At 38.5% G+C, this 27661-nt stretch overlaps 1 protein-coding gene across 2 annotated transcripts in view; it reads right to left on the minus strand.

Annotated features, from left to right (window-relative positions):
• LOC119790365 (vang-like protein 1) overlaps positions 1-21602 on the minus strand; it is a 55798-nt gene extending 34196 nt beyond the window's left edge. For both annotated transcript variants that reach the window (XM_038295891.1, XM_038295890.1), the window contains exons 1-2: positions 21471-21602; positions 6978-7240 (exon numbers count right to left, since the gene is read on the minus strand). In XM_038295891.1, the coding sequence (XP_038151819.1) occupies positions 6978-7048 (71 nt within the window). In that variant the 5' untranslated portion in view covers positions 7049-7240; positions 21471-21602. The remainder of the gene's footprint in view (positions 1-6977; positions 7241-21470) is intronic.
• Positions 21603-27661: the final 6059 nt, after the last annotated feature.

Here is a 27661-nt window from a genome sequence, read left to right on the forward strand (position 1 = left end):
TTATATATGTCAAATCAACAAAAAAAAAAGACAAAAAAATTCACAGTGAATCATCAGAAAAGTGAGTGCACCCATTTTGACTAGATAGGTGACTGGATATTAATATTAGACGATCTTGAGTAAAGCTTATTTATCTCCATCTAACTTCAAATCAGCACAAATTATTTCTAATTCAATTCGAATCAAAAATGATTTATTAATCCCAAAGGGAAATTAAATGTTGCAGTATCTTATAGGCTTTTATTAGGGTTTTTTTTTTTTTTTTCAAGAAGTTGAGTCTAATCAGGTCTTGATACTTGTAAGCAGGTAGGCTCTTCTGTAGCGGTCTATTATGCACCAGATCTGGAGAAGCCTCTTACTGAAGACACTTAAAAATAAAAAGAAGATGGTCATTGTTGTCAATAATGTTCTTCACTTTATGAAAAAAAAAAGAAAATTGTGAAAAAATCTCCAGAAGTTCTAGAGAAGTTCGTAGAACAGAGCTGATCTTCATTAGCTTGTTGACCTTTTTTAAGTAATTAGCTCTGATGCTCTTACAAAGCAGATGACAGCAAAAAAGATCAAAGTCTCCACAACAGATTTATAGAAAATATGCAGCATCTTGCTGCAAAAGCAGAAGGACTAATCTTAAAAAGAACAATCTGCTCAGTCCCTTGAAAGAAGACAAAAAATAAAAAGGAAATTAAAACCATTTTATCTCCCCTTTTAACCCTGCCAGGAAGGGAAAATGAAATTGAAAGGAAGGAAAAAAAAACAAAAAGAAAGGAAATTAAACTGTCATTTACTTTTCCCCACTTTAAAATAAGGAAAGAGAACTAAAAGAAATGTAAGTTTTATTATTCTTTTTTCCTCCTAGAAAAGGACTAAACGGGGCAGGTAAAATAAAAAATAGAAACAAAAGAAGGAATCTACACAACAATCTACATGGAGCTTGAAATTAAGATAGAAAATATGTAGCATCTTGCTGCAAAAGCTGAAGGACTAATCTTAAAAAGAACAATCTGCTCAGTCCCTTGAATGAAGACAAAAAATAAAAAGGAAATTAAAACCATTTTATCTCCCCTTTTATCCCTGCCAGGAAGGGAAAATGAAATTAAAAGAAAGTAAAAGAACCAAAAGAAAGGAAATTAAACTGTCTTTTACTTTTCCCCACTTTAAAAAAAGGAAAGAGAACTAAAAGAAATGTAAGTTTTATTATTCTTTTTTCCTCCTAGAAAAGGACTAAACGGGGCAGGTAAAATAAAAAATAGAAACGAAAGAAGGAATCTACACAACAATCTACATGGAGCATGAAATTAAAATAGAAAATAGAAAATATGTAGCATCTTGCTGCAAAAGCTGGAGGACTAATCTTAAAAAGAACAATCTGCTCTGTCCCTTCTTGCATATGGCTTCACATTTAAGTCTCCAGTCTACACTCACCGGCCACTTTATTAGGTACCCCATGCTAGTAACGGGTTGGACCCCCTTTTGCCTTCAGAACTGCCTCAATTCTTGGTGGCATAGATTCAACAAGGTGCTGGAAGCATTCCTCAGGGAGTTTGGTCCATATTGACATGATGGCATCACACAGTTGCCGCAGATTTGTCGGCTGCACATCCATGATGCAAATCTCCCGTTCCACCACATCCCAAAGATGCTCTATTGGATTGAGATCTGGTGACTGTGGAGACCATTTGAGTACAGTGAACTCATTGCCATGTTCAAGAAACCAGTCTGAGATGATTCCAGCTTTATCGCATGGCGCATTATCCTGCTGAAAGTAGCCATCAGAAGTTGGGTACATTGTGGTCATAAAGGGATGGACATGGTCAGGAACAATACTCAGGTTGGCTGTGGCGTTGCAACAATGCTCAATTGGTAGCAAGGGGCCCAAAGAGTGCCAAGAAAATATTCCCCACACCATGACACCACCACCACCAGCCTGAACCGTTGATACAAGGCAGGATGGATCCATGCTTTCATGTTGTAGACGCCAAATTCTGACCCTACCATCCGAATGTCGCAGCAGAAATCGAGACTCATCAGACCAGGCAACGTTTTTCCAATCTTCTATTGTCCAATTTGATGAGCTTGTGCAAATTGTAGCCTCAGTTTCCTGTTCTTAGCTGAAAGGAGTGGCACCCGGTGTGGTCTTCTGCTGTTGTAGCCCATCTGCCTCAAAGTTCGACGTACTGTGCGTTCAGAGATGCTCTTCTGCCCACCTTGGTTGTAACGGGTGGTTATTTGAGTCACTGTTGCCCTTCTATCAGCTCGAACCAGTCTGGCCATTCTCCTCTGACCTCTGGCATCAACAAGGCATTTCCGCCCACAGAACTGCCGCTCACTGGATGTTTTTTCTTTTTCGGACCATTCTCTGTAAACCCTAGAGATGGTTGTGCGTGAAAATCCCAGTAGATCAGCAGTTTCTGAAATACTCAGACCAGCCCTTCTGGCACCAACAATCATGCCACGTTCAAAGTCACTCAAATCACCTTTCTTCCCCATACTGATGCTCGGTTTGAACTGCAGGAGATTGTCTTGACCATGTCTACATGCCTAAATGCACTGAGTTGCCGCCATGTGATTAGCTGCTTAGAAATTAGATGTTAACGAGCAGTTGGACAGGTGTACCTAATAAAGTGGCCGGTGAGTGTAGTTTGTAGTCCAAGTGAAAAAAAGATATTTACTGCTCAACCCCCTCCACTTCTTCTCCCATGATGTTAGTAGGATTCAACTTGTTCTTTTTATTCTAAAATCTACCAATATTGTTTTATTCCCATTCAGAATCAGTTGATCAGTTGACCTTTAGAAGTACGATTCAATTTTGGGAGGAAATGGTCTTAGATTAGAATACCCTGAAACTGTCTGCTAAAAATCAGTTTAGGTAGCCCAGAAAACAAATCTACACTCATAACTTTAGACTTTTTCAGGCAGATAAAATCCTGTCATGGTTAAATAAGATCTGCTGCCTGTAAACAACAACTATCTGAGGCAGCTCAGAGGATATCCTGCCTGCAGGGGGTGGACTGAAGGGAAACCCAGTGAATGACAGCAGTAGAAACAACAGTTTAACAGAGCTGCTTTGGATGTGACTACAGGGTGTTACCAGCCTGCTTTCCGCCTCCGTACCTCTGCTTCCTTTTGAATATGCTTCTGATTCCCCACAGAAAATCCCAGCTGCTGTTATAAGCGCACGCAGAAAGAGAAAGCCCAATTTGAATAGCCTGCAGCGGCCTGCTTCACTCAGACTGACATGTTCTTATCATATAAATCCAGGAGATTAGGAGGCTGATGAAAGCCTTTAAGTATATTTTACCACTATCCTTATTACTCCAAATATTATTACAACCACTCTAAACACGGTGGAGATGGTTATTCTAGAGGGAGCCATCATCATTCAAACGCTTGCACTCGTTATGCTTATTAATTGAAAGTGGAGCGATGCAGAAGAAGCTGGGAGGAGAAGCTGCAGTGATCCTACTTCAAAGTCTTTATGAAAATCAGGAGAATATAAGGAAGAAGCAGCATCTACAGAGGAGACACAGGGAGGGGGAAAAAAGACGGCTGTTAAGGCGAATAAAAACTGGCAGTTGAGAAAAATCGATGTTTAACTGTGGTGATAATTCTATAAATTAACTACCGATCTACTGGAAATACACCTACTTTATAACATATTAATAGCCCAAGATAACAACACCCCTCTTTCCCAGAGACTCATTGGCATGCAGCTGGCTGGCTGGGGCCTCCACCTCCATGCTGAGTAAGGATTTGATTAATGGAATCTGACTTTCCAAGTGGGTCTCTGAAACGAGTCTTGCTTCTTGGAAAGGTTAGTAGGGAGGCCTTTGTGAAAGCTGGCAGGCTGGAGCAGAATCCTGTCCTGGAAGCTCTTGGAAGTATCATTTCCGCCACAATCTGAGGCTGACTGATCACATTCAGCAGCTGACGCACAGAGGAGGACAGAACAGAGGCTCCTGAAGGAGCGCGGCCAACCAGGATGGCACGCCAGACTCCCTGTGGACCAAACTGTCCCTTTTTTTGACCCCCATTCTTCTTCTCTGGCACTGCAACCTAGACACAAGTGAGCTAGATTGGGAGCTCAACACATTAAACACTTAATTTTTATTGTTTATTTGAACCAACAAAAGCAGAAGGAGGAGGTCAGCATGTATGACGACCTTTATAGGAATCGAAAAAGGTTTTTGTAGATTTTTTGTACTAAGTGTCTGTGTGGTATTACATCTCCAGATGAAAAACTGCTCAGTCTCACATCAGTACCGAATGCTGCTCTGTAAATTAGACTTATTAGACTAATGAAATGTAAACATTTTCCACATGAGAGGCTGTTAATGTGAGATGTTTGCTACTACAAATTATTATTGAAGGAGTGAGAGGATTTGGAGGCGTTTAAAATACTAAAAAAACACCCGAATTAGCTTCATACCATTTAGTAACTCTTAAATAAATTATGAAATATATACATTTATTGATGAGGTGCTGGCAATTTTGCAGGTCAAAGCAGCTCCTGCCTGTATTTATGTTTTAAGAGTGAAGCATTGGGCTAATTAGACAGCAGTGATCCGTAACGCATCCATCCACCGCATGGCAAAGAGATTCCCTTCAGGAGACCATTAAAAGGAAACAATTTCCCTTTTTATGTGTGAAATCAGGGCCCAGCCGGTGGTTTTGGTAGAAAGAGAAGGGGGCGGAGCCTGGCTGTGGAGGCCATATGTTGCTTTTCCAACTTTCTGTCAGCGAGGCTGTTCAAGCTCCCTAATCCAAGATAGAGGAAGACTAACTTCTGCTGAGATAAAATTCAGCTCTTGGGGAATCCGACTGACACGCCTCCTTACTCTGATGGTTGGGAGTGTCAGAGGGAGGAACATGAGCAGTGGGTCAGATGAGAGGCTCATAAAATGGCAACAGGTGGCAGCAAGAGTCAGAGAGAACCCAGAGAGATATATGACAGCCAGCGCATCTGCAGAGCCATCAGTCAGTGAGACCTCTTCACCCCCCATGACACATCCATTTGGTTTCTGGTGGACTAACGTTCCGACGTGAGCTTTGAGATGAGAAAACGCTGGCTGGGAAGACAGAGAGAAGAGAGAACTGGAGATACAGAGGAGGGACTCTTCTTCAGACAGCGTTTATCTCATGTGGCTCAGTTATAGACAACTAAAATGTCTCTGGAGATACCGTGAACTTGTTGGATTTCCCATGTAGGTCCATTTGAGCAGACTGACATTTTTTCGTTTGTTTTTTGTCTAAGAGAAATGTTGGATTGGATTTCTGGTTTTGTCTGAAAACAATGGAAGGCAAAAGAGACTGAATAAAAGGAGAGGACACTAGGTAGGAATGGAATAAGGTAACAAGGAAACACAGCAACAAGTAAGGACACTAGGAAAGAAGGGAACAAGGCAACAAGGAAAATAGGGAACAAGGCAACAAGAAAGGGCATTAGGAAAGAAGGGAAAATGAAACAAGAAGGGAAACTAGGACAGAAGGAAAGAAGGTAAAAAGGAAAGAAGGGAACAAGGCAACAAGAAAGGACATTAGGAAAGAAGGGAACATAAAACAAGATAGGACACTAGGAAAGAAGGGAACATGAAACAAGAAAGGAAACTAGGAAAGAAGGGAAAATGAAACAAGAAGGGAAACTAGGACAGAAGGAAAGAAGGTAACAAGGAAAGAAGGGAACAAGGCAACAAGAAAGGACATTAGGAAAGAAGGGAACATAAAACAAGATAGGACACTAGGAAAGAAGGGAACATGAAACAAGAAAGGAAACTAGGAAAGAAGGGAACATGAAACAAGAAAGGAAACTAGGAATTAAGGGAACATGAAACAAGAAAGGAAACTAGGAAATAAGGGAGCAAGGCAAAAAGAAAAGACATTAGGAAATAAGGGAGCAAGGCAAAAAGAAAAGACATTAGGAAAGAAGGGAACATGAAAGGACACTAGGAAAGAAGGGAACATGAAACAAGGAGGGAAACTAGGCAAGAAGGAAAGAAGGTAACAAGGAAAGAAGGGAACAAGGCAACAAGAAAGGAAATTAGTAAAGAAGGGAACATAAAACAAGAAAGGGCCTTAGGAAAGAAGGAAAGGTGACACAAGAAAGGAAACTAGGAAAGAAGGGAACGTGAAACAAGAAAGGAAACTAGGAAAGAAGGGAGCAAGGCAAAAAGAAAGGACATTAGGAAAGAAGGGAACATGAAAGGACACTAGGAAAGAAGGGAACATGAAACAAGTAGGGAAACGAGGAAAGAAGGAAAGAAGATAACAAGGAAAGAAGGGAACAAGGCAACAAGAAAGGACATTAGGAAAGAAGGGAACATGAAACAAGGAAAGAAGGGGACAAGGCAACAAGAAAGGACATTAGGAGGGGAACACAAAACAAGAAATGACACAGGAAAGAAGGGAACACGGTAACAAGGAAAGAAGGAAACCAGACAACAAGAAAGGATACTAGAAAGGAAGGATACAAGGCAACTAGAAAAGACATTAGCAAAGAAGGAAACAAGGGGGATAACACAAGGAAAAAGGAAAACTAGGTTAGAAGCAAGGACACTAAGAAAAGCAGATAGATGTTAAGAACATTTGGATAAAGAGTACTAGGAAGCAAAGGAAGTTAGTTAATAAAAAAGAAAGGATACACCTTTTAGACTATGTGATGGGAATAATCTGGAAATATGAAGATTTTTAAACATAAATTTCTCCAGACAGCAGAGGAACCACAGTGGTGGCATTATAAGAATGAAATATAGAGCAGCTTTCATGTCACAAACAGCAATATGGGTGAAGACATTTTTTTTTTCAGTGATGAATTTTCCCTTGTCAACATCATATTACTGACAGAGCAGCGTTGGGACTCATAAATTAAATATCTTTCTTCAACATCTTAGACTTTGTGTACATGGTTTAAAACACAATCTAAAACAGTCAAGTGGCAGCAGAGGCATAAAGATAAATAATTAAGGAGCAGGATTTGGTCTTACCCATGCCTATGTGATCCCCGGGAGCGCCCAGAGTGATGGGAATAGCCAGAATAGGTGGACTCCGTATCCATGGCAATGCAGGCTCCAGGCAACAGAGAGGCAGCTCCGCTCGACCGCTGGCAGCCCCGGTGGAATCCGGCGCGCTCGTCTCGTTAGTCTCCGAGGCGATCGATCGGCCCGTTCAAGAGGCGGGCTGCGGTGGTGAGCTGTTGGCGGTCAGGCTTGAAAGCGACCCTGCGGGCGCTCGGTAAGAAAACATCAACCTGCAGAGAGAAAAAAAACAAAACAAAAAACTAAGGATGGGGAAATTTAAATTCAAAAGGTGGAACGTCTGAGAATCCTGCCGCCATGCATCCGTCAGACACTCGAGGAGAAAAGGAGGCAATAGAGTCTGATGGGGAGTAAAGATAAAATCAAGCATTCATCTCACATTCTTTTTCATCACGCCTATTTATTCCCCTCGTGTAAAAAACGCTCGGATGTGCCCTTTTTGTTCTGCAGCTGCATTACCATCAGCTTTTCCAGCTCTGAACCTGCATGGTGACAGCACTTTTACAGGCAGCTCTGAAAAGGATCCACTCCAGCTGAACATAAAAAGAGAAGTTGTTCTCATTCCCCTCCAACTGGCAACTGTTGATCTGAGTTTCTCACATAGAAAAACTACTCAAGCATAATAACCAAGCAGGATGGAGTTTGGTTAAGTTAAAAACCTGTAATTTACACACAAATGTGTTGAAAAATATTCTTTTTTTGGATGACACCAATTCTATTTCTTTTTTAAAGCAATACTTCAACTAAAGGAAAGCAGGTGCTCAAGCTCTGCTTGAGTCTAGGTTTGATTCCAACAGAATATGCAATAGTGTTGCACTGATACCAGTATCGGGCGGGGCCCCGATCCAGCACTAAAATGGTGGTATCTGTATCGGCAAGTGCCGACAAATAGGGCACCGATAATATTTTGGGAGCCAAGTTCATTCAACTGTTATCATCCATTCCAGGTAGGCAATAAAAAGTTCTACTGGATTCACTTTGTATTAGTTTTTTTCCTGCTTCACAAAAGGTAGGCAGCAGCTTGATAAAGCCATGATGGCAATTATTTTACATCCAAGTAGTATGCAGTTCTTCATATATACACACACATCAATTTCAAACAGATGGTATCAGTATGGTATGGGCCAATACTGCACAGCAGGGTATCGGGGCCAAAAAATGGCATCGGCGCAACACTAATATACAAGGAATTACAAGATTATCGCATTTTACAGAGCTACTAACCGGTTTGGGAAAACTTAGATGAAACTAATGTTGTTACGAGACAAAAAAATAGGCAGAGTAAATATAAAAAGTAGTTTTACATGAAAAAAAAAAATAGTTATAAAACCTGGCCTGATGTAAAAAAAAAAAAAAAAAAAAAAAAGATTCTTTTTTTGGTTGGTTGGTTCATATTCATAAGCCAAACCCAGACCTGATTATTGTCACCCCACTGGAATCAACAAATCATTTAATCAAACCCGTAGAAGTAGAAGTAGGCTAAAAGACAGAAAGGTATTGGGACTTTTTCCCTCAAACCAGTGCTTTAGCTTGTTTTAGCCCTTAGTTTTTTGTCTTTGCATTAAGACAAAGTTTACAAACTCAGTTTCTTAACATCCTCAATCTGGTACATTTAACAAGAACAGGTTAGAGACAAATACATTCACATCAATTAAAGGCTTTCAGGGGTCATGATGTCATTTCAAAGGAATAATAATTAGCCAGTGACTTGATAATCAAATTTACTGCAATAGTGCAGAAATTACTAATCCAGGAAGCAACAAAGGAACCTAGAAAAAATATCTGAAGCATTCCCGAGCTAATTTGTTAAATTGTAGTCAAAATGCATCATTCAGCAACAGGAAAAGAGAGTATTCGGGGGGAAAATGAAATAAATGAGAGAGATACAAGCTCAAAACCAATGCAGACCAAAGGACAAAGTTATTAAATTTCCCAAATAGAATCTAATACATGGATGTTAAACTCAACTCCTTAAACTTTTAGATATTCATCTTTCCAAAATCATCTTAACCAAATGGCTGAAATGCTTTTTTAGTTAAAGTCAAACCCTCCAGATTCCTGGAGGGTTTGACTTTAAACCCTCCAGATGTGACTTTGAACCTTAAACAGATGTGAGGACCAACAATATGGAGAGCGATTTCATTTAAAATCAAATAAATAAATAAACACTGCAATTGATAAATTGTTAATATTCCATTAAATAATTAAGTATCCCTATGAAATAACAAAAATATGTAAAAAATGATTCTTATCATATTTCAAAATGTTTTACTTATTAAAAGATTTATTAATTAGGTAATTGTTTTATTTGATTAGTTATGTATTTAATATTTATTTATTTCATAATGGAGTATTGTTATGCGACACAGAAAAATATTCCTTTATTTTATAAAGCTACTATATGAGCAATGATTCGATGCAATCAGCTGTTTTTTTTTCTTAGATAGAAAACTTTGAATCAATTTGACTGGATGATCTGGTGAACTGTAAAGGGCCTTGAGGTGACGTGTTGTGAATTGGCGCTATAGAAATAAACTGAATTGAACTGAGTGGTTTAGAGACATGTCTAAAAGGCGTAGGACTGGAGTCTGACACGTGATGAATACTGATGAGATGCTAGTTTGATCCTAAGGGAGAACGTCCGGCCATCCGTTTGTGACTCTAGGTTCAAGATCACTTGGTAATAAAGTAGAAAATGACCCAAAGAACAACAGGAATGTTTAGTAGGAGATCAAATTGAAAACTTGGACTTGTTCCACATTGTTTTAAACTACAACAAGGTCAGAATCCCCAGTGGGTAATTAGAGCACAGGCTTTGGTGCAATAAAAGGAAGTGGGTAAACATTATTTTTTTTTTTTTGAATCACTAAGTAAGGCATGAGAGCTCAGAAAAGGTTTTTGAGAGGCTGGGTTGGCTCAGGGTCAAATCTAACAAGATATTTGTGAGGGATGGCAAAACATGAGTCACAGCTACCCTGAGGCAGGCTTTGATGTAGTGAGGCTGCAGGGACGCGCATAATCACAACCGCACATTGATCTGAGGTAGCTTAAAAACATAAACAACAACACACCTTCCTTCAGCTGCATCTTCACTGGCTTTATCATTCCAGCCCAAAAATCTCCACGATTAGTCCAAAGGAAAAGTCAAATGCTTTGTTAAGCAGGAGCAATGCTTTAAGATCGTGGCGCAAAGAGTTTCTGATATTTGAGTCACTCTGCTCTACGGGTCTGGGAGCGTGCATTGCTTTCATGGTTGTCACAGGCTCCTGAATGGGCTTTGCGGGTTGTGTAACTGCATACTTGGATTCTCATACTTGTAAATCATTTTAACGGCCTGGATCATCCTCACACGTCGGAAGAAATATTTAAAAATCCATCCCAACTGGTTTTTAACGGTCTTCTTTAGACCACTAAGTAAAACTCAGGGCGGTGTGATCCTCCTCTCCAGCTTTAAGTCTTTTTAGATGGACTGATATGATTGATGGTCTGTGTGAGACTGTTCTGCGCCTACAAGTTGTGCTCTATGGAGTTTGAATCATTCAAATAATCTCTGCTAATAAAGCTACAAATACTGGAGCTACATCCCATATGGACACCTGATTTAATTCTCTTAAAAGCAAGAAGACACCAGTAAATAGGGAATTAATGAGGTTATGGGGTAAAATTTCAGATAGATTACCTAGAAATTCTGAATTTCCTAAACTGACCTCAGGTTCTGCAAAGAACTTTCGCTCTAAATGCAACAGGATACGCCAGAGATCTCACATGGAAACATTCGAGTTTCAGGAGATGAAAGAGGAATGCCATGCGCTGGAAGGGAAGGGAGAGCCCCTACAGCCATCCAGGACCCCCTGCTGCTCTGTCTAGAAGAGCATCACTGACTTTATTCAGGTGGATCAGAGGAAAAGGAGATGGACTCAAATGTATGCAGCTGTTTTTTTGAAACATATTGAGATTTCTTTTCAATGATTACCCACTGCTTGGTTAAGTTCCAGTGATACTTTTCCAGAAGTCTGCACAAACTTGTAGAGGTAAACGTTTACCCGTCACACTCACAGAAATGAAAGAAAATACTTCCATCTTAAGAGATAAAAACCGCAGACCCCCGGGCTGTCTGCTGTCAGCGACCGTAAGCACACAGTCCTACAAAGCTTCACTTTTCACTCTTCGTCCAATAAAAGCAGCAGGCGGTGTTCGATTATCAGCTGGAGTGCTGTCTTTGGCACATTGTTGTGTAGCTTTAATCAAACAGCCTGAGTCTAGCTGCCTTTATTGTTGCAGCAACAGAAAAGAAGCAAATTCTCTGGAGCCGCAGGTTTAAGACCCCTGCTCTAGGTCCGGTTTTAAACAAGCCTAACAGAGAAAAGCGCTATATTGAGCAGCTCTAGTCTTCACAACAGGTTTAAATGTTCTCCCGATAGTAATCTGCCAGTTTTAACTTAAACAGTTCTTATTGTTTAAAAAAATCTTTATTTTCCCTGAACTGAAATAAACCTGGAGCTCTTATTTTGAAAGGCTCAGGCTGTAATCACTCTGGAATGAGGCTCTGATTTCATGTAAAAATGCTTGCTTATATATCAGAGAGTTTCTTGCAGCAATGCACCTTTTTTATGTGCTTCTGCAACACGGTACAACCGAAACCTTTTAACTCCTAAAAAACATAGCCTTGTTTCTTCTGATAAAAATCTAACTCTGACTACATAAACTCCCTCCAAAAATCCTTGTTATTTCAGATTTGCCTGCGAGCGCTCTGGACTGAGCTGATTAGGACTAATTTATGGGACTGACCTTTCTGAAGTTGTTCCGCGAGTAAAAAAAAAAACTCCGGGAGGCCCATGGCTCAATCACACCCCGCCGGACTTACTGACCCTCACTCCCTGAATGCAGCCGTGAACTTTGTTTAAGGAGGCTGTGTCAGAGATGAAGACAAGTCTGAGGTGGTCCTGTGACCAAGAGCTACTGAACCACAGAGGCTGACCTGGTCCTGAACCTATCCGGGCTCTCTGAGCGTGTAGGAGTCAAAGGAAGGACAAGAGGAGCTCCTCCATCTCTCTGGTTCACAGCAGCATATTAGGCATCTAATGAACCAGATGAGAGTCTTTCATCCATTGGACTCTATTGCATGTGGAAAGAAAAAAAAAACTTTCAATAAGCTTTAATTACATAACACCAACTAGCAGTATTTTTATGGTGGAAAGTGTTTGGACTTTTGATACGTTTATGTGGTAAATCTGAGTAATCAGAGAAGAAATAAACCACTGAGAAATGGCAACTGTTTCCTGCAAATGGAAACTATGAAGCCAATTAGAGAGTATGTATATGTGGAAGGCATTAAAATAAAATTACTGCTCCTCTTGGTTCGCAGCATAAAGACACTACAGATAACCAGCAAGTAGAAACATTAGAAACACCGCCTCATTTAGCCCAACTGTATTCATATTTGGCATTGAGGTGATGAATTGGCAACAATTTGGCGATATCACAACACGTGTCAGGTTAAAATTTGTCATGATATGGTCATAAGTGTGATGTATTGTGATTTTTATAATAATGCAGCTGTGGAAAACCTCACGAGATATGCTGCCGCCGGTGCAGAGCAGCTGAATCATAAGCTCTTGTGTGGTTTGCTGCCAACTAGTGGCTGGAGGTTTAAGAGACAAAAACATGTAGGGCTGAAACAAATAATCGGATTAATCTTGATTAATTGATTATTGAAATAATCCTAAACTAATTCAGGAATCGATTGGTCGTGTAGAGAATGTAAATCTTGATATTAAAAGAAAATGTTTTCCTCTGTAAATAGTCTCCATTAAGAACTCCTCAAGTGGAAACATTATAACTTCACCTGGTTTAATTTCATAAAAAAATCGTTGGCTATCTGATTATTAATCGATTCATCGAAAAAATTATTGACAGATTAATCGATTTGCAAAATAATTACAAGGATAAATGTCTATAAATGTAGATATTTAAGATCCATTCAGTCATATTTTGGATCAATACAAATATTGTCTATTGAATTATTGCAATATTTGATAGAATCCATTTTTTCTCAGATCCATCTTTGGCATAAAAGTTAAGGGTTCTAAACTTGAGACTTACGTCTAGCATCACTAAATTATTTAAACCATCACATTTGTTTCTGCACACACAGCTTAAAGTTGTAGGGAAGCGACAGTTCCAACCGTTGCATTTCCGAATTCTCCTGAGTGGTGCACGACTTTACACGAGTGAATAAAGTGAATGTGATTGGTCGTTTATCAAGAGGGCTGGGTTGTTGTGGCTGAAGGTTTGCAAGCAAGTTTGATTGGTGTCTTGGAAGCATCTTGCTAACTAGTTAGCAACTTAGTGCTAGTAGGTTCCCAATGGGAAATTCCATTTGGACCAAGTAGCACTTAGCAACGACACTGTCAAGGAACACTATGGACAGCGGAAACATGCAAGAGGATGAGAGTTTTGTGTCGAAGGTCGTGGATGAGTATCCTCCGTCATCCAATTTTTATTTAGAGGAGGAAAGCAGGGACGAAGATGTTGTGGAAGAGGACGCCAGGGCGGCAGAAGCTGGGTTTGGTGTAGAAGGCTTACAGACGTACATGTTTGAGCCCTTGCCTCGCAACGCTGCCAGTTCTGTTAGCTCTACGCCTGCTGAAGACACAGACGCCCATCCCCCTGAACACTGGGACAGAACTCAAAAAGTACTTTATTCTTATTTCAAACGTTGCGTATATTAGCTGAGACATATGAATCAAGATGCTATGAACAAAAAAAATGTGATTGACAGATGACCATTGATATTATGATTGGCCGAATTTAGGTGTGTGGTGCTTAAATTCTTTAACCATACACTCTGCAAATCTACCCATCCGGTAGCTTAAAATGCGTTAAAGCAAAGTTTTTGCAGGGGAAAAAAAAACAAGAAGTTTCTCTAATCACAATTGTAATTGCAATGCATAACAAACTATGAGTAAAGCGCATTAGAGGTGGACCAATGCAGGTTTTTTTGAGGTTGACGCCGATTATCTTGACATCACCCTAACAGATCCTCGATATGTGCTGCACATTTTTTCAAACCAAAATGTACTTTTCTTCCTCTATTATATGGTCAAAATGAAACAAGCCCCAATTTAAACTGAGTAGAAATGTTTACTGACAAATCAAACAAAATTAGAAATGGAAAGCATTGGAGGGAGCAGCAATGCATGCGACTTATACAGTCTCAAAGCATAGCTACCGAATGCACTAATGAGTCAGTGAACGCATTGAGGCACCAACATCAACCAAAAATATCAGTCACCCAATATATCAGTAAATCTCTAAATGCAGAGGTGTAATTATATTCTCAGCAGAAACCTGAGGCTTGTTAGGCATGATGTGAAGATGGATGGAGCTTTTTCTTTAATTTTTTTCCATTAAGGCATTGAGAAATTCTGTAGTGTAAAATCCCAAACAAAACAGAATGAGTACTTTTTCTAGGCGTTAATTAAAGGTGATGACACTTTGCTCGAACATGCTTGATCAAGCTCGGCTTAATAACCCGGCCGCGATATGAGAAAAGACTCCCAGCATGCAGTTCCTCTGCCCGACTCGGTGACAGCTCCTTTCACCCCCCGCCCCCATAACCGCAACACCCTTATAGCGCTGCCTCTATTATGGCAGCGATAACGCATCCCCTCACGCTGTAACAGGACACAACCAGCACAAGCAAACTGATGCCTTCACTTATGCATAAGGGGGGGTTAACTCAGCAGTGGTAGCCGTCACAAGACACGCCAGGACAAGTCACTGTGGAAGTCCTGATCTGGTCACATGCTTTACGGGACTGTCCATGACTCCTGAGCAATGAAGGACGGCAATTCTGCGGAATTCAATCAACATTCTCCAGTCTCACCTCATTAGGAGGCAGGGAGGAAACAATGGCGGGCTCTACTGTGGGCCGCTGAACTATCTGAATCCACATCCTACCAGTCACCCCTGTTCCTTATCACACACCTGCGCTGCTGTGTGGACGGGAAATGTTAATTACAGATCGCTATCAACCCCCCGTCTGCAGCCAGGAGAAACTCTGTGACAGCGACTCCCTCCAAACCCCATGCTCCGCTCACAGTTGGCCTCTACCTGTTGCATTTTTCAGCTGTTACTAGGCAACCGCTGTGCAGCGATCCTTGCTCAGAGGTCGGATGTTGTTGACGGTATGCAGTGCACTGCTGGTTGTTATAGGTAGGGGATTTTTTTCCCCCCATTTTGCCATCAGGTATTTGTTATTACTGCCTATGAATGAAATTTAGTCCTTTGGGGATTTGGTTGGATTATGAAGCAATTAGGAACACTAAATGTGCATACATATGGTTGAAATTCAGGCGATGGCATCGGATTTAAGCCCAGACTATAACTAGTCCAATTCCCATCCTCATTTTCTTTATTTGTCATTCAGATATTTATCTTTTGATGTAATTAGCAGGATTTTTCCTCTTTCTTTAGATCAAGCCAGATTGTTCTTTTATTATCTTTCTGTCTTTACGTGTATTGAGAGACTCCACTCTAAAACATTGGTAAATCAAGGATAAGGCAAAAGATATGTTCTGATTGATTAGGAACCTCTTTGGGAAATAAATAATTTCAAAACAGGATTTTTTTCATTTACAGATTAAAACTGTCAAAGGGGGAAACATACTTTTTTAAAGCATTGCATGACATCAAAGATGGTAAATTAAGATTAATTTAGAGCAGGGGTTTCTAACTCATATAAAATGACTGCTTTCCGCTGTCAGAATAAAACTTTTTCATTGCTCTGTTTAATGATATTACTTTTAATGACGTTACTGTCATTTACTTCAGGTTAGGAAAAACAAACTTTAACTATTAAACCAAATATCAATCTTTTAAAGTCAAACAGTATAAAAAGATATTAGGAAAATTACATTTTAATACTTTGTCATATTCAATAGAGAACAAAACTGTAGCAGATTATTTTGAGCTGCTAAGAACGCGTTTGATCAGTATAACAAAACAAATCCTACATTCAGCCTACGTTGATCAGACAGCCTCGATTTCCAGAGACAGTCCCTATTTTCAGGGTTTATACAGGAATGAGTAACTCTATTTAATGCTTTTTAATGCTCTAACAAATAATGTTAATGCCACCAACATTCCAGCCACTTTTGTTTAAATTTGCATTTTCCCATTCTGTAGCTTTTTCTGCGCCTCGATCAACCAGAAGCAGTTCCCCGCAAACTCGCGGAACCAGTTATATCTGATATATCGGACAAAACTGTTTTTATAAATATATATTTTTTCTAAATAAAGCATTTTAAATGGCAGGATAATCACATTTAATTACTTTTAATGCCAATTAAGGCCTTAATTAAAAAAAATTATAATTGAGTGACTTTTAGTGATTTTTAATGACCTGCGGAAACCCTGATGCTACGTTCACACCTAAAGCAGCAAAGGCAGCAGAAGCCGCTAGTTCACATGCAAAGTCAATGGTTGACGCGCATCAAGGAGCAGCAAAACGTCCCGCAGCGCGTTTTGAGCAGCTGAAGCATCGTGTTGTGAGCCTCTGACCATCTAATATGCTGAACGAGCTGCAAACAAACTGCATACGCACTGCAAACGCAGCAGCTGCCGGAGTTGGTAAAGTTTTAACTTTTGCTGCTCGATTGGTGCTGCTGATTGGTTGGTGCAATGTCAACCAATCAGAGAAGCTGATCTGGGAGCTGACAGGGAGACAGACGCAGCACTGCTGATGCAGACCACAATGATCACTCCTCTGAAATAAATTATTAATGCCTAAATTAACTTAAAATGCTGAAACCTGCCTGCAAAACATGTTCGCTTTTATTATCCAGTGGCTGCAGTTTGGATTATGTACATGAAAACCGCTTTCCAGCCACCGCTGCAAACCGCGCCAGAGGCTGCTGTTGAATGGGATTCCTACCGACGGCGCACCTCCGGTATATGGGGTCTGAGCGGCTCTGACAGAAATAATATTTGAAGGCAGGATGGTAATCTAAATGAACTGACTGCACTGATTAAGTTTTCAAGTGGATTTTCCCATTTAAAAACATATTAAAACTACTTTAATACTACTGTATCACAGCAAATATAGCTGCCAAGCAAAAACAGGATAGGGTAGCTCCGCCCAACGCGCATCAGACCCATATTTCCACCGCGCAGCTGAAGCGGCTTTGCTGCTCCTGCTCCGCGTCAGAACTAAACTTGCACAAGCTTCACAAATGAAGCAGCAGATGCCTTTTTGCTGCTCCTGCTGCTTTTGGTGTGAACGTAGCATTAGCTTGTACAAACATCAAAAATGAAGCAGCACATGCTTTTTTGTCGCTCTTGCTCCTTGCGGTGTGAACGTAGCATGAGAATACGGACTACAGCTGGCATGAGGAAACACAATGATCAAAAACTCCTTGTAAGGCGCTAATCTGGTCTGTGGTTCTCCAGGGATCAACATGGGTTCGCTTAAAGATGTTTTCAGAAATGACTGGTGACCTTTATTCAGCAGATAGTTTATTTAAGTAGAGTTATAAGTTGTTTGACTGTTTTAACACTTGATTTTTGTTGTTTAAATATTGATAAATATGTAAAAATGAAAGCATCCATGTCCCCATTTCCAACTTAATTTTCATGATATGTATATGAAATGAGCCCAGATTAGATTGCAGAAATCTGGTTACCTTAATTCGACCACATTTGATGCATTAAAACATGGGTAAACACACTAAAAATGATGGTAAGTATGTGGAATGAACACATTTAACTAAATAATTCTTAAACTTCGAATGATTTTTTATCCTGTGATGTTTTTTTTTTTTGGCTTTATCTGATCCAAGTCTCTGCTTTGTGACGTGATACGCTTTTTCAGACTTTAAACGGCCAAATGAATCGCAGTGGCGGGCCAGCTTTAGCCCGAGGGCCTTCATTTTGACACATGTGATTTAGTAACATGGTAAATTTGGTATCGAGGAGGAACACTTGTTGCCTCAGGCCTCCTGTGACATCACCACATTTTCAGGGACAGTAAATTGGATCTTAACCCTTTATAGGGCAAGATACCGTTTTTGATCATTTGCATACCCCTTACAAATGGAGTCCCCCCGTCCCTCAGTGAGGTCTAGAAGAACAAGATCTATATCCAGCCATTCAGCAAAGATACAGCTACATGGCTGTACATCTTATTTTAGGATTTGACCAACTGTGTACCTACTGTGAATTAAGTTGGAAAAAAAGGTAAAAAGCTAATTGAAAACATAAAAAGTAAAGTTAATAAGCCTCATTAACAACTATATTTAGGTTTATAAACTAAAAAGTAATATATTCGGGCAAGTTGAGTTTCTTGTTATTACATTGACATTAATTTATGCCATCAAAATATCCATATCTTTTAATGTTACAAAGGAAATAAGGTCTTGTCTTTAGAGGCGTAGCCACAAAATTTTTATAATGGTGGCCAGGCAATAACCAGTGAACACTGAAGGGTGGCCAAAAGTGGATCGGCACCAGAACCTTGGGGTCAATCTATACTGATCCAACAGGAACATGAACAACCACAGCATCCATATTTTCCAAATAAAGACTAACTATACTTTCCTACAGCCTTTGCTAACAAATAGATGCATATATTTAAACATCCATTCTTTTAGATATAAGGTAAAGTGAATAAAATTCTTTCAGGTTTGAGTTCCAGGTTGAACATCTTTTCCATTGTCATTACCTACTTTTATCAATAATCATTTTGCATCAAATTGATATTTAAAAATACTAACATCTACAAAAATTGTTTATTAGTAAGTTTTTATTAGAATAGTTATTTATCTATTATTTAACTGAAGACTGACTTGCATTTTCTCTTTAGCCCCTTTAACACAAAATCTAGTTCTGAAAAGAGCATGAGTTCTGTATTCATCATCTTTAATGTTAGTATATTGATTTGCATAAACAACCACAGTGTTTTTGTTGTCAAGTAATTGTTAATCTATGACAAATTAAAATGTTTTGAATATTGAGAATATTACTGCTGCTACTGTCAGTATTATGGGGGGAAAAATGGTAGAGGTGGGCCAATGATCAGAGGTGTCAAGTAACAAAGCACAAATACTTTGTTACAGTACTAAACTTTTTAGGTATCTATACTTTACTCCATTACTTATTTTTCTTCCTACTTCTGACTTCTACTCATTACATTTTCACACAAGTATCTGTACTTTCTATTCCTTACATTTTTAAAACAAACGTTACTCGTTACTCTTGGCTTTGGTTTAATTTCATTATAAATATTTATTTCACATCATGTGCGCCATCCAATGCAGATCATTGGCGCCATCCACATCTAGTGAAAACTAGTGTAATTGGATGAGTTATATAACGCAAACACTCATTGGTTAGCTAAAGGAAATCATAAGAAGCAAGCAGGTGTTCTTCAAACTGCAAATGTGAATTGTCTATGCCATGCTACAATGTAGGATTCAGAAAAAGATGTTGAAATGTCTGAAAGGTCGTACAGGCGGGAGCGTATCTGGAGATGGAGACGGAGACCAACTTGGCCCTATCTCAAAGAACTTTTCAAAATAATTGAAAAATTGAGCTTTCAATTCATATAGTGGCATCTGGCTGTTTTTAAAAGGTTACTTTATACTTTTATACTTTAAGTAGTTTTTGGAGCACATACTTTCTCAGTTTTACTTGAGTAAAGAGGTCAAGTTGATACTTCAACTTTTACCAGAGTGTTTTAAACTAGGGATGCACGATATTGGGATTGTGGCCGATATCCGATATGCCGATATTTTAAAACTCATGTAGCCGATAACCGATATCGATACCAATGTTAAAACTGGACAAAAATAAGTAGTCATTGAAAATAGCAGTTTTGTTATCCATTTCTGACACTTTGAAAAATAATATACTCAAATATATTTTCATATGCTGATATCAAATTGATTTTTAAAAACGCGGTATCGATCTATTTTACTTTCAAAATCTCGTCAAATTTCATCTGTTACAAACTCTCGTGATATTTTGCAAATTCTTGTGATTTTGTTAGTAAAATAGATTGATACCGCGTCAATATATTAACATATCAAAATATGGCAAAATTTTGTGAATTTTCGGGGGATTTCGTAGCATAACAATGACATATAGCAATATTTCATTAGTAAAAGAGATTGATATGGTGTTTTTAAATTTAATGTATCAATATTTTTTCCCTCGTCTTTAGAAGTTTTTAAGTGTAAAAAAGAAGTTTTTGAGGAAAAAGAAGTAGTATTTTTTATTTTTTTTTAGACTTTAGAAACTCAGAAGCTGATCAAATATCGGGTTAAATATCGGTGGGGTGGCCAATGTCCGATATTCAGTTTTAAGGCCGATACCGATAGGGGGCCGATTATATCGTGCAACCCTATTTTAAACTGCAGTATTTATACTTCTACTTAAGTAACAAAAGTGTGTACTTTTGACACCACTGCCAATGATTGGGTAAGGGTGGCCATGGCCACCCCCGCCCCCCCTCTAGCCTCGCCCCTGCTTGTCCTGGATGTTGGCCTGAAATTTTGATTTTCAAAGTATTTCACTGAGTGCCCTATAAAGGGTTAATTTAATAAAGTTTTGAGTTATAAAGTTAAAGGGGAGTTTTCCGTAGGTTTGGTTCATTTTACAGAGGAAAATGTGCTTCCATATTGGCAGGGTTACCCGCCTTTCACCCCCACCTGTGACCCGGTAGCAGCGAACCTGTCAGCAGGAAACTCCGTGGTTTCACAATGGCCTCCGGTGCCCCTCCGCCTCCCCCACCGTCACTTTCCTTGTGACGGTTCTGTGACATTTTTTATTTATTTATTGTCCTTTCAAGAATAAAAAAAACTATATTAATAGAACAAATTCGTGTTCAAATTGTCATTTAACGTTTTTTTTCCGAGGAGGTCCACATCGCCGGCGTCAACCGCCGCAGGTTACAGTTAACTGCCGAGTTGCGGTGCACCGGCCGGGGTAATGCGGATCCATTCAACCGTGGACAACAGCCCTGTTGACTCCCGTCCTAGTCTCTCAGTACTGGGACTTTCAGCTTAATTTAGAAGCTTAAATATAGCTTAAATCTACTCAAATGTTAGCAAGAAGCCCGAAAATGTAGGGAAATGTGAATATTTTCCGAAAGTGTGTGCGCTCGGATCCAGTTTTTACGGCACGAAGTTGAAATCATTCTTTCATACAGGTAGAAACGCACACACTAAGGGCGTGTTCCCATGTCTGCCCCTCAAATAAGCTTAAATACGGCCAATTTCATCTGTTAGCACAATCAGCTAAGCGAGCTAACCCATTTTTACAGGCGTCGGAATTAAAGCAGGACAATTCTAACATAGAAGGCTGAGCTTCACACGCAAGTGAGTCCGCACCTCTGCAGAGCACGCATGACAGTAAACCAGCTGTTATGGAAACATAACTCACCCTTTATCGGCTGCGATATCTTATCATTGCGTTTGTAGATCATTTATCCAGAGATTGTTAAAAAAAAAAAAAAAAAAAAAAAAAAATAGTTCGCGGTGAGGTACAGTAGGAAGCAGCCAGTGAGGAGGAATCACCCTGGCAGTGAGGAATGTCAGAGGGGGCAGAGCTTCACGGGAAAACACAGGGGAGGTGTAGTACCTAAGGGTGGCACTAGGGGCGCTGGAAAAACTGTCTAGAAATAAGTAAAAATCATCTCTCACCCATGTCAATGTCTTCACACACTCTCACTCCATATTCACATTTTCTCACACAAAAAAATACAGACATTAAAACTCAACTCTTTTCCACTTATTTTCAATTCAATTCAGTTTATTTTTATTGCGCCAATTCCCAAGACGTCATCTCAAGGCACTTTACAGCTCATCAGATCATCCAGTCAAATTGATTCAAAGTTTTCTATCTTAGGAAAACCAGTATATTGCATCATTGACTCGAATGCAATCCCTCACACTAAGCATGCTTGTAGCAACAGTGGAGAGGAAAAACTCCCTTTTAACAGGAAGAAACCTCCAGCAGGACCAGGCTCAGTGTGAGCGGCCATCTGGGGTTCAAGGAGGCAGAAGCAGAGAAACAAAAAGCAGCTGTAAAAGGCGGCCCCGTTCAGGAGACACACAGCCAGGCAGGCAAGCTCCGAGCCAAATCCCATGTCAGAGGATGAAGATAGCACAGTCAGAGAAACAGGACTACACTGGAAAAACAGGCCAATTTCAAACATCTATAAACAAGGGTGTTTATGTATAGAACTACCACTGTGATCAAAATCCAGTCTTTTTAATACAACCTTAGTGCTAAATACACAATGACATGCCAGGTTCATATCCAGTCTTTATTCCCACCTGTTCACTGTGCCAGATATTGAACAAAGACAGTTGTTACGAGGGATGTCATTTTAATTTTTATCTTATCTGCACTAGGATAATTCTCTTTGTAAATTATTGAAGATTTTAAGCAATCTAGTACTTGAGTTAAGGTTTGCCTCTTAAACCCAAAGAAGCTCCACAAAAAGAAAAAGAACCATTACATTTTATTTTTCCAAAGTTCCGCCACCCAAGAAAAGACCAACAACATTCAGAGAGGATGTGCAGAACAGCTCAGTTATCCTGGATTCATAAAGGGAGAACCACAGGAATGTTCTCGTTTTATTATTACTTATCTTATTAATGTATCCTTATTTTGGTCAATTGAATATGTTTAAAAACTTAATTTCCATCACATTTTCTAAATGAAACATCCAGAGAAGTGCTGTCTGCTGTCACGGTGAGTTTTTATAAAATCTACAGCCTCCTAGAAAGTCTGAATCGTTTTGCTTTTTTGTCAATTGTAAAAAAAATTATAATAAAATAACAGTGAATGAAGCTTTTTAATCTTTAGCCTATTAACAAATATTCATACACAGTGTAGTTTGCATGGGATTCGACTGCACTGGTTCCTGTATTAGTGCCACTAATAACTTATTAGTTCCCCATAGTTTATTTTACTTAAACTGCAGAGAATGATTAATAAACAAAGTTGTGAAATTCTTAGTTTACTTTAAGATGCAATCATTTTAGTAGGGCCCATTCTTCTTTACTTAAATTCTATAAAAATAACCAGAATAAAGAAAATTATATATATTAGGAGAAAAATGTTCCACATTACTACAGATCATCGATTATTATCCAGCAACATTTACTGTGCTATAAAAATCCCACATTCTGACACTTTGTTTCGGTTAAATCCTCTGAAAACCTCCAACCTTATAGCTGCTCTTATCCTCAGAGCCTTTTGATGGAATCCTGACAGGGTTTCCTGTCCAAACCATTTCAAAATCTCACCCCAAGGTTTGGTGAAAAGTTGGCAGCCCTGAAAATGTCTTAAATTAAGTGTATTTACCCTTAATTTGATTAGGTAAATGAAATTATTTGCCAATCAAATTAGTATTTTTACTCTTAAAATGAGATATTTAGATAAAATGCACTTGAAATAAGACAAACCAATTGTGTTTACTTAGTTTAAATTTAAATAGTCTTGTTCCACCAAACAAAAAATGCACTTATTTTAAGAAGAAAATTGACATTTTCAGTGCAAGCATTTAAAACTGCCTTTTAAAAAAAGCATTTCAGGTGTTTAAACCTTTAAAGGGCAAGTTAGTATTTTTGATCCCTTCCATACCCCTTACAAATGGAGTAAGCCAGCCATTCAGCATAGATACTGCTACATGGCTGTACATCTTATTTTAGGATCTGACCAATGAGATTAGTCCCTGAATAATATATTACCTACTGTAAATTAAGTTGAAAAAAAGTTACAACTCAAGAAAAAAATGGTAAAAAGCTAAACCTAGTTAACAATTATATATAGGTTTATAAACTAAAAAATATAAGTGCAAAAATCAGCATTAATGCTTCTAAGGTTCTGTCGTACCAAAAAATGTGTTTCTTTCACTGAAAGAGTGTTTTTCATTCATTTCTTATAGAAGCACTTTTTTTATTTTTCTTAACATATTCAGGTAAGTTGGCGTTTCTTTGTTATTACGTTGACATTAATTTTTTGCCATCAAAATATCCATATTTTGTGAATGTTACAAAGCTGACAAGGCCTTGTCCTGGATTCCAATAACACTATAGGCTTGAAATTCTGATTTTTAAAGTATTTCACTGAGTGCCCTATAACGGGTTAAGGTTATTTACAGTTAGTAACCTTACAAACTAGTGTAATGTTATATAACCAGTAGAATACTTTTAATTACTATGGATAAAAGTGTGGCTTGTATTTTGTTTTCAGGTGCTTTAATCTTAAACGCATTTATAAATACATGCTGGACACATGCTGCTCTCCTTTATTTTGTTCTCCTTACCTTTTTTTATTTTCATCTGTGAAATAGTCTGCCTGGATGACTGAGCATGATCAGTATTTTAATTCAGTACATGCTGAAGGAGCGTGATAGACGTCCTGAACTAAACTGACCCAATGATACCGCTGCAGGAGCTGCAGAGATAAACTGCTCAATTGGAAGAATCCATTCACGGGACGCTCCACAAATCTAGCTTTGATGTTTAAGTAATCCGGTTTAATGGTTACAACCACATATGAACTAAGAAACAAAGAGCTAAGCTAAAGTTTAGGACTGTGTTCACACTAAAAGAGGGCCTCCAGATCCAGTTTGCCTGCAACTGAGGTTGGGCCGGGTCAGGTTGGTCCATCTCTCACACCAACATGTTTCTGTGTTGCCATTAGTCAGGACTCTGAAAAATATTTTATAGTGAAAGTAAGAAAAAGAGTGGAGGTTCACTTTGGTGAATGACAGCCTTAAGCATGCAGCTGTGTCTTTAGTCCTGCAACTATTGGATATGTCTCTACCTTAACACACCTGAATGAAATAATTAGGTCTTTAGCAGAACTCTAGAAAAGCTACCTTCAATTAAAGGGTGATAAAGCCATTTGATTCAGGTGTGCTGGACCAGTTGCAGGATACTGCCCCTCAGGGACTCGAGTTTGACAGCCCTGATTTATATTAAATCAAATGAACATTTTAGAACAGCCTAGTTAAAGTTCAGACCTCAGTCCAAATGAGAATGTGTGAAAAATGCCACAAAATGCTCTCGAACATTAACAAGCGTGAGCTATTTAGCGAAGAATGTTAAAATGTATGTTAAATGAGCGAACGTTTGCCATTGTGCCTTTTTATTAAAGCTTATTTATACTTCTAAAATTTAGACTTCTAGAAAAGCTGCAAAAGTTTGCACAAATAAAATATAATATCACCATAAAAAGGATCTTTTTTCTTTTTCCTTCCCATTGACAATCTTCTACTGCTTCTTTTAGTCTGCAGCCATAGAAGTCCCAGACTGTGGCAGGCTTCCAGGGAATGTAATCAGATTGTACAAAAGGCCCATTTTCTCATCCCTGCAACAGGTAATGTTTATGTCACAGTCTGTGAGGCGGAATAAGGTAAACAGTCGACACTCGGTTCACGGCAGCAAAACAAAGGTTGGACGGATAACAATCTGACTTGGACTCGGTGGGTGAAAGAGACACAATGTAGCCAGCGAGGCCCTCAGACAGCCTCTTATGAGAAAGAGTAAACAAATCCTCAATATTATTTCCCTTTACAGTATGAAAGTAAAAGTACTGAGTAATATCCTGCTGTGAATTAGCGTTTTGTGTCATTCAGTTGAGTAGAAAAAAATAAAATCTTGTTTGAAAACGGTCATTTACAAGATGATATATGATAGAAATTTTAAAACATTCACATGCAGTGGATTAGGAGGCTGTCTTTTTTCTGTTTGCCATGACTGGATTAACAATTTGGACGGAGGATGGGGTTTTGATTTGGACAGGACAAGAATTCTGTTTGCTTTGGGTTATTTTCCTTTTATCCTTCATGACCCAGTTTAGTCGGGACTGTAAGTCTACTCACTCAGGCTACGGATCCATTTGCTCAGCAGAGAAAAATGTGGTCTCTAATTCTTATAATGCACAAAGCATTAAGGATCGTTTAGTGAATTTGATTTGGCAGAGTCAGCATCTGACAAATTTTAACTCAGGCTAACTTGCAGAAACAGGAAAAAAGAAGCAAAATAAAAGGAAATTAGGGAGAAATCAACATTTGCAGAAAAAAAAACAAAGTATATTCTACATGTAATGTAAGAAATTTTCCTAAATTTCCCTATGATTGATTTTTTTTAGATTATCAAACAGAAGCTTTAAGAAGTGAGAAGATTCAACCTGCCAATTACTAGTTCTGTATCTTAGCATTCTTTTTTCTTTATTATTGGTAATAACTGCTTGTATATTGAATGTAAGTTTTCTAAACTCTAATAAGGCAAAGATTTAAACCATAAACCTACAATCACCATGCTTTGCAGATAGTATTATGCTTTACTTGAAAGCAAGTTGATGTTTGCTTTAATCAAACAAACAAAGCATTTCCAATAACTGTATATATTATCTACTTTATAGAGCATTTTCCTTTTTATAATTAGAAAATAGAGCATTTCTTAGTTCCTTTTGGAATTAGTTTATCTAGCTTAGTTATTTAAGATATAAAGGATAATGATTATTTGTAATCTTCACTATTAAGTCAATGCTTCGGGCTTAAGTTTTTCATCTGCCAAGCAAAAGAGTGATGCTGTGGGCTTCTGCATTGGGTCGCCTAGAAAAGGTGAGAATCAGCATAACAACCACAATAATTTGATTACATTATGGTGAAAAATAATGTTTAACCCGATATAGATCACTTCTGTTTTGTAATTTGCAATTTTTTTTTTAAATAAAAATCCCCTGAACAGAACCCAACTGACTACATGAAGTATGCTAAAAGTTAATGCACATAAATGAGCATAATAAAGATTGTAAATAGAATAGAGTTTTATGTCAAGTTTGGAATTTACTAACTTATATCCTGCAAGTTTTTTCCCCCTATTTGAAAAGATAGACCTTAAACTTGCAGTAAAGTATTGACTTAACCTATTTATTTTTCTGTTTGAATGTATCCTAAAAAAAGAGTGAAAAAATACACCGCCATCATCTGACATTTCCTAATTTCCCACATATCCCTATTATTTTGTTTTTGTCATGAAATAAAGCAATCAGCCTATTTATTCCCTATCTTATACACAATGCACCAGATGCCTCCAGCAATTACATGCCTGTATAAAAATCAATTTTTGTCCTCCTTTGAACTGCATCTTCACTATTACACACACACATACACACACACTTTGTTATATCTCATTTGCTGCAGAGCATAGTGGAGGTCATGACTGGAACATGACCCCTGAGCTTCCATGTTTATATCCCCAAGAGGACTTATTTTATGAAGAATGAGGGGTTAGAGATTGACTTGCAGTATAAAATCTAATTTTGAGGGCATTACATTTTTGTCATCATGTAAATTGAGTGTTAAACAATGGTCAAATGTTTAAATAAAGATTCCGATCAGAAAAGAAAAAAAGAATTGGTGTAAAGCTAGATCACATTTTTTCAAGTTAGTCTTTGTAAGCTTGATTTTTTTAAATATATATTTAAGGAATTATTCTAGATTAGGACATTTAAATTGTATTATCCTATTGTTTTTGAGCAGTTCATTTGTATGTGCCTTTTTGCTTAAGTTTAGTGACAAAATAGATTTAAATAACCAAATGTCTAAA

Source organism: Cyprinodon tularosa, unplaced genomic scaffold (assembly GCF_016077235.1).
Source record: "Cyprinodon tularosa strain WSP-4 unplaced genomic scaffold, ASM1607723v1 ctg362, whole genome shotgun sequence".
Classification (NCBI taxonomy): Eukaryota; Metazoa; Chordata; class Actinopteri; order Cyprinodontiformes; family Cyprinodontidae; genus Cyprinodon; species Cyprinodon tularosa.